Source organism: Rhododendron vialii, chromosome 1a (genome assembly GCF_030253575.1).
Source record: "Rhododendron vialii isolate Sample 1 chromosome 1a, ASM3025357v1".
Taxonomy (NCBI): domain Eukaryota; kingdom Viridiplantae; phylum Streptophyta; class Magnoliopsida; order Ericales; family Ericaceae; genus Rhododendron; species Rhododendron vialii.
In genome coordinates this window covers 37,025,096-37,038,808 of record NC_080557.1, presented here as the reverse complement: position 1 = coordinate 37,038,808, position 13,713 = coordinate 37,025,096, and the positions used below count along the sequence as shown (strand labels likewise).

At 37.2% G+C, this 13,713-nt stretch overlaps 1 protein-coding gene across 5 annotated transcripts; it reads left to right on the top strand.

The window, feature by feature from the left end:
- Window positions 1-2,350: 2,350 nt before the first annotated feature.
- LOC131334716 (exosome complex component RRP45A-like) lies at window positions 2,351-11,486 on the top strand. 5 transcript variants are annotated; one of them, XM_058370018.1, is made up of 10 exons: window positions 2,351-2,476; window positions 3,343-3,488; window positions 5,258-5,467; window positions 6,449-6,544; window positions 6,644-6,758; window positions 7,455-7,535; window positions 7,635-7,823; window positions 9,412-9,616; window positions 9,960-10,197; window positions 10,963-11,486. In XM_058370018.1, exons 2-9 carry the CDS (start codon window positions 3,352-3,354, stop codon window positions 10,175-10,177), a joined length of 1,251 nt encoding a protein of 416 aa, XP_058226001.1. In that variant the 5' UTR covers window positions 2,351-2,476; window positions 3,343-3,351; the 3' UTR covers window positions 10,178-10,197; window positions 10,963-11,486. The 5 variants fall into 5 exon arrangements, with proteins under 5 accessions (XP_058226001.1, XP_058225924.1, XP_058226081.1 ...); XM_058369941.1 differs by having other exon boundaries at window positions 2,368-2,476; window positions 3,348-3,488; XM_058370098.1 differs by lacking the exon at window positions 7,455-7,535 and having other exon boundaries at window positions 2,368-2,476; window positions 3,348-3,488.
- Window positions 11,487-13,713: the final 2,227 nt, after the last annotated feature.

Genomic DNA, 13,713 nt, shown 5'->3' with positions numbered 1-13,713 from the left:
TTAAAATTCGTGATTTAAAGCAGGAGGGGAGTGCAGGGAATATTGGGTTTTTGGTCCAGCTGAGGTGCATAAGATAAAGAGTTGCTTTAGTACCAGGCTTGCTTGCGGGCTGTGGGCCTATTCCAAACCCCCTTGACAATTGAAACTGATTGATGTATTATTATTCATGTGTGACTTCGTAAAAATTGGTTGATTGTAGTCTTTTATACTGAGGCCGAGTTTTTTTTACGAAGCTAAACGGGTTGAAGGAGTTTATTTTGCGAATTCGCAAAATACAAAGAGAAATAAGCCCATTAATCTCGTAGGGAGGGCTAAATCGGCTTATTTTCCTTCACAAAATACAAAGAGAAACAAGTCCCTTTAGCCCCATAGGAAAACTTGCCCTGAATGATGTGTCTGTCCTTCAAGGGCTGTCACCTCACAAGGTAAGTGTTTATCTTTATCGGGAGTAGTATTATTCAGTGATTTTGAGTTTCATTTCATGTACTGAATTCTAGATCCACATTAATGTGTAGTTATGAAGGGCGTTTGACATTGTTTGTCGATGTCCCATAAGCATCAAACTTTTTATAAATGGAACAGTCGTCGTGAATAGGTACGATTCAAGTTATTTCATCTTTGACATAATCGAAAACTAGTTATTTTTACCAAGATTGTCGGGAACAAATAATTCAAACTATCATTTTAATCCGATGCCGGTCAATGCGACATTAGAGCATTGTAAAAAAATAAAAACCACAATTGACACAAATTTTGAGATAAAGATGCTGCCATCATTTTTTTTATAGGCAAAAGTAATATTTAAAAAAGAAAAAGGAGAAGGGAATCCAACCAAAAAATATTGCCATCATTGGTTTTATCAATGAGTGATTAACATAAATTTTGACATAATTAGGTTTTTAAAGTCTCTAAAAAAAATCTACCGTTTCGAAAATCAAAGAGCATTTCAATAATCAAAGTGCATCTCGAATAGAAATAAAATTGTTACTAAAGTTGAGTTTTTTTAAACTTAACTTATTTTTTCTACCATTTTGAAACTTAAATGAAAATAAATTAAGTTCATTCATTCTTTTAAACTTAAATTTAATTGTCTAACACACACAATTACAAATAAGTCAAGTTTAAGGATGAGAAATAAGTCAAGTGTAGAAGAATAAACTGAATTAAAAAAATAAATTAAGTTTAAGTTAAATTTATAAGAACGCAGCCAACTGTTTTCTTAAAACCCTGAAGTTTTGATCAAATTAAGGGTGGTTACGGACAGTTTGTCATTATTTTAAAAAAAATTGCATTTGTTTATTTTGCGTCCTACTTTTGTGAATTATTGATTCGTCTCGACGAGAAGAATCGAAAAAATAAAAATTATCATCAAAACTCATATTTGTTTGAATAAAGACAAAAATAAATCAAAAAGTTTGATTTTTTGACCTTTTATTTTATTCAAAAAAATTTAAAATTGGATTATAATTTTTTACTCTTTTAATTCCTTTCGCCAAGGAAAATTAATAATTCAAAAAAAATTCGACGTACTGCTATTAGGCCATCCACAGTGGTATAATCAAATGCCAATTGTTTTTAAAGTTAACAATGTTGGTGCAAAAGATCGTTCACAATGGTATAATCAAATTTAGTAACATCCTTAGAAATAATCAAATTTTGGGCTTTAGATAACCAAAACTAGCAACTTTTTTCAATAATCAAAATTTATGAACCCTACATCACATATCCAAAATTTGTATTCACACGCGTTTCAATTGGTATTTTCTCCTTCTCTTCTTCGCCTATTTTTTTTTTTGGTAAAAAAAATAAAATTGAAGAATAAAATTTTTATGTAGCCAAGTTTCTTCGCCTACTCTATATCTTCTTCACTTCACCCACAAACTATTTCTCTTTTTTTTCTTTCAAAAGTGAAACTCATATCTCTCGATCATCTATAATTCAACTCATCGTCGCCGGATTAAGGTGTTTCACTCTTCTTTCTTGTTTCTATTCCCCCCACACCCCGCCAAAGAAAAAAAAAGTCATAATAGGAGGGAAGGAAGTCACCGATCTTTTTCCCCTAAATTAAGAGAGGAAATCAATATATTTTAACCCATAAAAACGTAAATGGAAGAAAGTGAATGACGGAAAACAGAAGGGGATAGAGAGTGAAATCGTAATGGACCCCATATTTTGGTTATGGACTAGAAGTGACCATAGTGAAACTTAATATTGTTAAGCTTAGAAACCTCTTAAGTGAATAATCAAAAGCTGATGTGTCAACTTTTGATTATCATTTTTTGATTATACCACTGTAGATGGCCTTACAAATGTTTTTTAATAAATTTTGGACCAATAAGTCGACTTATTGGTCCAAAAACCTGAAAGTTTTTCTTAAAAAAAAAAAAAAAACCCCTAAAGTTGAAGAGCCCTAATTTTCTTCTTCGCTCCTCTCTTCTACCTCTGCCCATGCAAGCTTGGAGGCACAGCCAATAATGTAAGTCTCTTTCTCTCTCTCTGGAGCTACATGCAAGATAGCCATTGTTTTCTGAGAAATTAAAAAAAGAAGAGAAAATACCGAAAACGAACTGACGTCTTCTACTGCTTTTGTTTGTTTCCAATAAGCCGAGTCGACGTTTTATTTCATAGAGTTTGAATTTGCGTTTGCTCTGCACTCACGATTCGGACCGCATAATCTGCTCAATTTCTTTGCTGTACGTAGCTTCAGTAAGTGGATTTTAGTTATGTTGAGGTTTTCTTGTTTATTTTGTTACCCAAACAGGGAAATATTATGTCTTGGGTTGTAATTTTTTTAGTAGATTTTTACTTGGACTTATGGATAGTCTGGTTAAGGTTGAAAAAACCCAGATTGCATGCTTTCTCTTCACACATTGAGTGGTTCTATTCTTAGACCTCCACCCCTGTGCTTATTACCAATTCATACAACTTTCCTTGTATCTATATATACACAGACAGATATATATGTTTTATCCCGGTAATGGAACTAATCGATATCTGTGTGTTGTAAGGTACTAGTGGACTAAATAAAAATACGAACGAACATGACCGTAGAAATGTGTAAGGGATGCGTGTTTTTTTCTGCTGATGAGTATATCCGAGGCTTTTTGCTTCAACTGGTCCCCCGAGTACATGGAGTTCCTGCGATAATTCCATATGGTAACTATTGGGCACAACCTTGGATGTACCCCTATGGGAGTGACTTACGATTCATGGAAGTCACTTATGCTTGATGAGGCACTTACTACGGATCAACTTACCACTTGGCAACAGCCTTAGTTGTACTGGAAGCTTGTTCTTATTCTTTCTTGCTGAATTGTTGAACATCTTTCTGGTACTTTTCAGAACAGAAAAATGGAGCAGAGATTGGCTAATACATGGAAGATGACTGTGAATGAGAAGAAATTCATTGAGACTGCTTTGGTAGCGGACATTAGAGTTGATGGTCGGCGTCCATTTGATTATAGACGGCTAACTATCAAGTTCGGTAGGTAAGAATTGTAAATGTGACTGTCAATGTTAATGGAATTGAATGAGGTGCAGACATGTTTTAGGTACTTAACTTCTTTGAACCCCAATCTAAACACAAGACTGAACTTTAAAACTGTCTGGTCATTCGGTATAGGTGTGTGGACATCCCCACGCACATGGAGACACAATTTGAGTGATAATGTATATAGTTTTCACCGCATAACTATGTAGCACAGGGGACAAGGATGTGCGCTGTGCACCCGTTATGGGACCCACCTGGGTCCCATTATTAGATCTGAACTGTTCATTTTGTTCGTCGTGCCGAGTATGTAGTCCACGTAAAAATTCAGGTTGATTGGACATCGGTAGCTATTGGATTGGTGAACATTTAACTTACATTTTTGTAAAAAAAAAAATTACCTACAGCCGTTTCTTTTCCAAGAAAAATGCATTCTGAAAACACAGTTATTAACACTTGTCCGACACTCAAATCCAAAGTGTCATATTTTTTCTCTATGTTTCCGTTTTGGACACTCCGGGGACACTCTAAAAAATGCTCCGGACAGTCTTGGGACACTCTCAAAACAAGTCGCGGGTGTTAACCAAAATATTACGATCTGATTGAGACTTAAACTTACGGAAGTCTTCTTTTTGTGTGACGAAGCATAACATTATTGATTGTAAAGACAAATAAACAATGAAATGCTTTTGTTGAATTTTTTTTCGTGATATTATAAATCTGATATAAGGTACATATGGGTTTACATATTTACATTAGGGCCATATTTGGTTATTTTTTTATTCATATATCTGTATACATAAAAGACAAATTGAGGGTGTCCCCCGACGTGTCGTGTCCTTCAATTTTTTACAATTTACTTGTCCGAGTGTCAGTGTCGTGTCCTTGTCGTGTCGCGTGTCCATGTCTATGCTAAAGGCCGCATAAAGAGTTACGTGAAATAACTCTATAACTTAAGCGGATGTCCTGAAAAGAGGAGGGGCTTCTACATGTCTCATCGTGTGACTATTTAAGAAATAAGAGACTCCTCTACTGTCAATTTAGCTACCCATTCTTCCACTACCAAATGTTAAGGATAGACTTGTCTAATTTTGGATGTGGGTTTGGTACGTTGGTTACACCCATATCCAATTACCCCTGTCGTTCTGTAAAGACGTGGATGGTAGCTAGATCAAGTGACAACAAAGTTCCAACAATTCTTTTTACTGTTTTTTCTTGTCTTTTACCCTCCAAATATTAGTCTGCCATTTTATCTCTAAATTGTTCAGTTTCCTTTATAGATTTTGTAGACTTATTAGTTATTACAGTGCTTCTGTTTTGTGTATGTTAATTAATCTAATGAGTTAATTACCTTAGATTTATGTTTGTCTACCTACTACTACTCCTTCCTGATTTTTTTTTAATTTTCATTGGGATGGCTAATATTATACTTTGATGATAAAAGTTGGACTTGTAGTTTAAGAGCCCTGTCCTTTTGTTCGATAGTAACTTAAACAACATTTATTTACTTGTTGGCAGCAGTTTATGTTTGTATAGTCCTGTCAGTCTCTAGCATTATCCACTCATTGGCGCCAGTTTATGTTTGGTGTGAATCATACAATTTGTCTATATGGATGTTATTTTCTTTCTCAAATTAAACTGGCACAGTTTGGCTGATTGAATGTATACATTCCAGTGTTTATCATATTTGTTGTTGTTTTGGACATGCCCCTCTGACTTGGTAAAATGATGTAGTTGTGCAAAGCATTTAAATAATGGCTTAATGTGCAGAGAAGATGGTTCATCAGAGGTGCAGCTTGGCCAGACTCATGTTATGGGTTTCGTAACTTCCGAACTAGTTCAACCTTATCGAGATAGGCAAAATGAAGGGACCCTTTCAATCTTCACCGAGTTCTCTCCAATGGCTGATCCTTCATTTGAAGCAGGTCGTGCTGGAGAATCTGCTGTGGAGTTGGCACGCATCATAGACCGTGGTCTGAGGTGATTTTTATGTTTTTTTTTCCTCTCTTCTTTTTTAGCGATCAAAAGAGGCTATGGCTTTGTTTCATAATATGGCTTAGGAGCCTAAGTTTTATAACTTCAGTACATGTTTTTGGCTCATATTCTACCATAAGAACATACTGAGAATTTTTGCTTTCGTTGTTTCCTCTTCCTCATTGATTATTGTTATTGTAGGGAAATCCCACCTATACATACTTGACATCTTAAACGTATCAATGTGATTTTGAATTCCCTAAGTTCAATGTACAGCTCCAGAACATACTTTAAGCGGTGACTCTCTATTGTGACCAGAGTCGGATTTTAGCAGATCCCAGGGGGTCACGTTCCCCTCCTGCAATTTTCAATACTTGCACTAGTATCACTGTACACTAATTACATCTTTCATTTACATTCCACAATAATTATATCAGTGCCCCTCAAAATTATGAAACCAACCCCTCCTTATACCTCAAAACTAATGCAACATGTCACTATATTCTGGTGCTAGTTTGAGTGGATTAGGGGCTTCTAGTTTTTGAGCATTGTTCTTTTAACATGCATGGAGATATACTTGGATACAAAATCACATGTGGGAATGCTCTAATGGAGTAATTATCTGATTATGCTTGATTGTGAGAAAGAGTTTTCAAGGTTATGACTAATAGGTGTCCCCTCCGTGCCGAATTCCTGGATCCTCCGTGCCGAATTCCAGGATCGTCCGCTGACTATCACCATTTTTAGAAGGATCTGTAGCACTCCGTCAATCTTTATTGCATAAGATGAACAGTGGGTGTTCTCAGAGAATAAGAAAACAGATTTGGTAGGGCTTGATAACCAAACCAAACTAAGCATTGTGTCCTAATAAATTGGCTTGGCTACATGAATTTCTTTTCTCCATTCGGCTCTGTGTAGGACTTTGTCTTGATATGAGATCAATTTTTTTTTTGGATAAGTAGTGATACAGATGTATATAACTTGCAGGGAAAGCCGGGCAGTAGATATGGAATCACTTTGCGTTATTGCTGGGAAGCTAGTGTGGGCCATTCGCGTTGATCTCCACATTCTGGACAATGGGGGGTAAGTAGTAGTAGAATTGAAAATGCAAGGAAATTTCTAATGTGTTTCTTGAGCAATACGTCAGATGTGTCCTTTTCTCTTTCTTGATTACGGGAACAGAAATCTTGTTGATGCTGCCAACATTGCTGCTTTGGCTGCTCTCTCGACATTCCGGCGGCCTGAATTTACATTAGGTGGTGAAGGTGGTCAGGAAGTGATAATACATCCACCTGAGGTAAGATGCTTTACTTATTCCTTTAGGTGTAATGGTTTAAATAAAGGTAATGGTGTAGACATTAATCTTAGTTCTCTGGACAATAGTTGTAAACCATCTGTAGGAATATTCTGAAGTACTGGACCAGGTAAATAGAAAAAAAAAATTTAATACTTACATAGCTCTGTTTCCTGATGCTTATCACGTTTCTTATTTCCCATTATTATGTAATACGAATTTAGAACCTTATATGGACAGTTTTGTAGCTTTCTTGTTTGATAGTGTATAAATATACATTTGTGTTGTGTGTGTAGGACAATTTGTTGTTTCCTTGTCCATCATGAGTAATATCCTCCCTGTCTAGACTCTAGACCTGTGAGGTCGATAACAATCTTATCGTGTCATGTCCATGCCTTGTCCAGTTCTTTCCTTGTGTTTCTAGTAGTAACAGATACTCCCCTTTTGTGCCTCGTCGACTCTGAATTCTTTGACTTGATTTTACTACACAGATACTCCATTTGTTTAAGTTCTTTTGTGTTGTGCTTGTGCCGCGTGGGGTGCTTTAGTAAATATTTGCACTTAATTGACGAAGTTATAATGCAGGTTATCTGTCCAATAAAGGCTAATATGTTGTCTTGGTCCTTTCGCGAATTGTTTTTCCTTGTGGTGAATTGCGATTCATTAGTGGATAGTTTAACATTTGTTTCATTTTGACAGGTGAGGGAGCCGCTTCCTTTGGTAATCCATCATTTCCCTATAGCAGTAACCTTTGGATTTTTTGGTGATGATAACATTGTGGTAGGCAAACTAAGTCCTAAAAGTATTTTGTTCTCTATTCATTAAAGAACACCGTTTCAAGTGTCACATTCACTTTGTAATTCATTTGGTGCTGCCTAGGTAATAGACCCAACCCATAAGGAAGAGTCCGTTATGGGGGGAAGAATGATTGCTACACTCAACACAAATGGGGATATTTGCGCCATTCAGAAAGCTGGAAGAGTGGCCATCATGCACACAGTCATCATGCAGTGTTTGAGAATAGCTTCTGTGAAGGCTGGTGATATAACAAGCAAGATAAAAAATGCCGTGAGTTTTTCCTTTGTGTGGTTGTTTGTTCGATATTGTGTCTGGTATCATGTCGTTAACTCTTAGAACTATACAACATATCTATCTACTACTTATAAGACTGGGGCAATCCTATTGTTTTTCCACCAATGGATGGAGCCGAAAGAAATGCACTTTCCTCCTATCTGAATTTTAGAAGGATAGAAGTTACTGTCATCAAGTGTTACTTTATGACCGATGTTTGACACTAGTTTGTATCTATCTTACGTGACCAAGATAGCAGATTTTCCCCCCCACCCGTTTAAGTAAAAAGCTAAATCAATACCCAAAATCTTGAGGCTGTACGAAAAGATTCCTAGGAAATAGAAAGTTGTTGGATGTTGCAAATTGCATGTGTTTGATTCTATAAATCCCCTCATCCCCCACCCCCGCCCCCCCCCCCCCCATAGTTCCAACTTCCAAGTAAACTTGTAAAAACTCCCATCGCCAACAGAAAAAAACTATTGGGGCCTCGGGATTAGTTGAGGTACGCTTATTTTGACATGAATGGGTTATATAAGAAAAATAAAATGGGGAAATAAATATTCATATCTTACCGTAAAGCATCTCCTGGGCCTTGGATGTAAGCTCAATAATGAGAAGGGGGCATCTTGTTCTTTAAGATGAGCAATAAAGGGTGCATCTAGCTATAGGGGCGGAGCTAGTTGGCGGGGTGTGTGGCACACTTGCCAGCCTAGTTTTTAAAAAAGTTGTATTTTACACTAACGGAACTTGCTGGTATCCAAACAACTTGGTTTTTCACACAAATGATGAAAAGACAGCCATTTAAAAGATGAATGGTTCGGATCATTAAAAATATCTCAATGACTTTCATTCAAAGACCACAGGAAAATTGAATCAATCTTTGTTTTAGTTTTAACAAAAACAAAACCCAGGACAAAGCCTAACTTTACAAATTAACCTTTCTCGTCATATTGTTACTAAAACTATACGACGATACCAGTGGACGCCCGTTAAACAGTGCAATCCCTGAACCTAATCCTGGCTCCGCCACTGTCTAGCTACCCAAATGGCAAGGATGAGGTTATTTTGAGTTGGGTATGTGTAGAACTACAGAATTTCGGGGTTGAAACTAATTCAGTCGATCCTTCTTCTATGTTGGGAAGAATTGATCTTGCATGACTCTAGTGTTCTGTTGGAGTTTGTCACACAACGGTTAATTATCTCCTCCAAAACTAGTATATGAGCCTGGGCAGCCTCTTCACTAATTGTCAATTGGTTTTGAGTTGGATGCTTTAACATGCTCCATTATATCATTCACTAAGCTTGAGTGGTGTGTACCTTTACTAATGGCCTATGATATTACTTCGAAAAATGGAATTGCTTACTCTTTGATGTCGGAACTTTTTTTCTCCTGTCAAGAATTATACAAGGATGTTATGTGTAATGGCAACAGTTGGCACTCAGCAGTTAATTTTATGTGTGAAGTGGAAGGGAGGTCATGTTGATGACAATCTAATTGTTTTTTTGTTGTACGATAAGTAACTATCATTCTCATATTGAATAGACAAGGCATGTTCCACACATAATTTCCTGTTAAACTCTAAAGGTTGAATCATACAACACTGAAAGGGCACTGAGGAAGATCAAACGTCACTCTTCTGCTGCTTTGGATGTTCATAAACCTGTTGCTGACTGGGAGACCCAGAACCAATCCGTTGATCAAAAGCGAATGAGTGATTTGCCAGGGCATCAAGAGAGGTTAAAGCCGATATCAAAGGAAAGCGGAGTCAGTCAGAGCAATAACATGGAAGGTGAAAGTCAATCATCTGAAAATGTATAGATGCGGTGGAGAGCCACTATTTCGGTGTTTCCTATGCTCTGTCCTCCCACTTTATCTGTCCATTTTCACTATTGCGGGAAAATCATCTTTATTGTCTATTTAACATCTGTTATGGAGGATGCTCAAAACTTTGAGTGGAAGAGCTAATTGAGATCTTTTGGTTGGAGAATATCACGACAAATCCGATCAGAGTGCTTAATTCCCAAAAATGGACAAACAAACTGGGATAGAGGCAGTATATGTATTTTGATTCTGAATTAGGTTTAAATCCATTTCCATACAGAAATTACAGTGCTCTTTCAATTTGCTTGCAGAAGTGTTGACACCCAATAAGCCGCCAGAAGAGTCGACAGACGAGAAGCCCTCTGAAACTGAATCTGACCAACTTAATGCCGATATTATGCCAGCCCATTCCCCCGATGGGGCAGTGGGAACTGTAGTAGAGACAAACAGAAAAAATACTTTAGCAGATGCAGTGAAGCCCAAGCACAAGAGGAAAAAGAAGTCATCCTCCAACATTGATGCAAGTTAGCTGAACAAAATCTTTTCTAGGTATGTTCTTTGTAGACTTTCTTGTGCTGAATTTCTAAGCTTGAATCAAAAGAGTAAATGAATCAACTGGTGCACCCCACGAAATTGACAGGGTTGACCTGGCCTTCAAAATGGGGATAGGGTGTGATTACATCGAATGCATTTTTAGTTTGGGCTTAAGTGAGATCGGATTTCCTTCGGATCAAACACTTGGTCTTCTGGTTTCATATACTAGTTGTAGAAGAAAAATGAGTTGAACATCTATGTTAATAAAGATGAGTTTGAGAAATTTTTTCTGTTATTCAACTGTGATGCATCGATTGAAAGAAACACCAATCTAAGAAGTCACTTTCAGTTGACTCATGGGGCCTTGTGTTGAATTCTTGTTTTGTGTGCAAGCTCCTTATTATTATTTTTTTCGAACATCGCAAGCTGTTTATTTGATCAGGTTGTTTAGTCTTTTTTCTTTTTCTCCTTTAAATCATGTGATTTTAAAGTGAAGCATGATGACAACCTAAGGAAAACCTAAGCACCTGAGGAAAACATAAGCTCCTGTCTCACATGTTTATTAATCTAGCTCAACCTTGTCATTTTGGTGGATTATGCCCTTTTGTTTTGTCAGAACCGCATTAAAACAAAACAATCCTTTGATAATTCTGTTTGCTTCCACCTGAGTAAACATCATGGAAGATAGTCTTAACTACAGAACGAGATCGGTGATAGAATGAAACACTTTCATAAGACAATATTTTTGCACTACGGTTTCTTACTATGGTTCTTCTGCAGATCCTCGCTTATGTTTCTTTGCCGTTCTGTTATACCCTATGCAATCCATGTGGAGTTATAAATGTTTCCGAAGTTGCATGGCGCGTTTTGTCTTGTTTACTTGGAAAAAGACACCATAGAGGAAACGCCTGCAGTATTAATCTTCATTCGGGGTTTTGTTTTCTGCAAACTCAAGGATTTCCTCGTCTTCGAAAAAACAGAGTGTAGTAGTTCTAGCGGTTGGCATAACCCTAAGTTATATTTTGTAGCATTATTAGATGGTGGTTTTACGATGAAACATGCTTGTTTTTTTATACATCAAACTGCTGAACGATAGTTTGAATCCCAGTTGAAACATCGACATTGGTGTACTATTTAAGTGAGAAACTAGTAGGTCAGTTGTTGTTCGGTTAGAACATTAGTGGGCTTCCAAGTTAAAATTTCGTTGTTCTAGTCAGGTGGGCTTCCAAGTTAAAATTTCGTTGTTCTAGTCAGGTACACCCTGTATGATCTGATTGAGTTTGTGTTGTATCTTTTGCTCTCTCTCTCTCTCTCTCTCTCTCTCTCTCTCTCTCTCTCACACACACACACACACACACACGCATTATGAATGGACATTTGTTTTGGGTACACCTTGTGGTAATGGGTTCCTCCTTGCTGTTGGCACTTCCTCATAAATGATTAATACTAACAAGTTTCTAATCTACGAGAAGCACACGAAGCTTCTTGTTTTCTGGTTAGAAAATGTTCTATTGCATTGGGTAAAACTTCATTTTTTTTTTTGAACAGGAGTAAGTTGATCAAAGGGATAAGTTCATTCTTAAAATATAAAAGGCAAGTAATAGTATGTAGTAGGTTTGAAAACTCAACTTTTTCTCATATAGCTGTGAAATGTCATTCATTGATTTTCACTAATAAGGGCTCTTGAAAAATGAGAAAAGTGCATTTTTTTTTTAAAGAACGTGAAAGTTGCCACAGTCCGAGTATTCTGCCAAGGATCTTCCGTATAGTCGGAGACTGAAACTAGTCAAGCACATGAACTATAGATTGAAGGCCGCGACCTGGAGCAAATTCATCCAAAATTTCAATGGGGAAATTTTGGATGAATTTCTTCCGGGTCGTGGCCTTCGTCAAGGAGATCCTTTATCCCCTTATCTGTTTGTTTTGTGCATGGAAAGACTGTCTATATTGATTAATAACAAAGTTGAAGAAGGATGTTGGAAAGGGATTAAAGCTTCTGAACATTAACCCCTTTAACTCATCTATTCTTTGCTGATGATCTGATCCTTTTTGGTACTGTGAGTACTGTTAAAGCTATGATGGATGTGTTAAATGAATTTTTTGTGATTTCTGGCCAAACCATCGATCTTAACAAATCCAAAGTTTTTGTTTCCCTCAATGTTTGTAGAAATAAAGCTAAGAGAATAAGTGATTATTGTGGAATCCAACTCACTAATAATCTGGGCAAGTACTTGAGGGTCCCTCTATTCCATAAAAGGGCTAGCAAACAAGATTCTAACCACATTATTGAAAAAGTCCAGAATAGGCTTGCTGGTTGGGTGTCAAACACTCTTATGCTTTCTTGTAAGGCCACCTTGGTGCAATCTGTTTTCTCTACTATCCCCAGTTACTCTATGCAAACCATGCTCCTTCCTGCTTCAGCGTGTGATAGACTGGACTGAATTAACATAAACTTCTTGTGGGGCGACACTCCTAAGAAAAAAGAAAGTTCACCTGGTTAAATGGGATAATGTGTGTAAGAGCAAGGAGTGTGGTGGACTGGGCATCAAAAAGGCTAGAAAGCAAAACCTAGCTCTTCTGTCCAAACTTGGTTGGAAGGTTTCTAACCATGATGAAAGTTTGTGGGCTAATATCCTCAGGGATAAGTATTTGAGGAACCAAACCATCTCTTCCTGGCCTAGAAATAGACCAGCATCCCATGTTTGGAGAAGTATTGTGGATACTAAACATGTCCTTGAGAAAGGGGTGAAATAGATTATTGGAGATGGTAAAAATGTAAGCATTTGGCATGATTGGTGGTGTGGGGATAAACCCTTAGCTCTATCTCACCCTGGGGATCATGTCACTAGTAATCAGTAAGTGAAGGATCTGATTGTTAATGGAAACTGGTATCTTGAGGATATTGCTCATTATGTGGATGATGCTATCCTGAAAAGTATAAGGGCTATCACTCTCCCTATGTACACCCAAAGCTCTGACCATCCAAGTTGGGTGGGAACTGAAAATGGCTTGTTCTCCATCTCTGCTGCCTATAATATTACTAGTATTAACAAGGAAGACACGAACTTGAAGGGTTGGAAATTTAAAACTCCCGCTAAATTTAAAACTTTTATCTGGCTCATTCTGCATAACGAACTTCCAACCAATCAACTCCGTGCCAGAAGAGGCATTGCAACCTTGGATCTTTGTCCAAGATGTAATACTTGTTCTGAAACTATTCAGCACTTATTCAGGGAATGTGACAAAGCTAGGGAGCTTTGGAATCATATTCCATGTTATCACCTGTTAAGAGGAAATTTGAATACCTCCTTTTCCGAGTGGATTTCCTTAAATCTGAAATCCAAGAGACTGTCTGCCGATGGAAGCAATGTACAACGCACACGATTTTGATAACCACTTTGTGGCAGATTTGGAAGGACAGAAACAAAAAATGTTTTGATAATGTTGATATACCTCCTTCTGTTAGTGCCCAAAACTTCTATGATGCTCCCAAGTGGTATGGGAGCATCATACTCCCAATGAATATGGACC

Bases quoted from the DNA above. Each gene is read 5' to 3' on its own strand.
- LOC131334716 (XM_058370018.1), top strand. From the start codon at position 3,352: ATGGAGCAGAGATTGGCTAATACATGGAAGATGACTGTGAATGAGAAG. The intron at 5,468-6,448 runs GTGATTTTTATG...TATAACTTGCAG, and splicing joins ATCATAGACCGTGGTCTGAG to GGAAAGCCGGGCAGTAGATA. The intron at 6,759-7,454 runs GTAAGATGCTTT...TCATTTTGACAG, and splicing joins TGATAATACATCCACCTGAG to GTGAGGGAGCCGCTTCCTTT.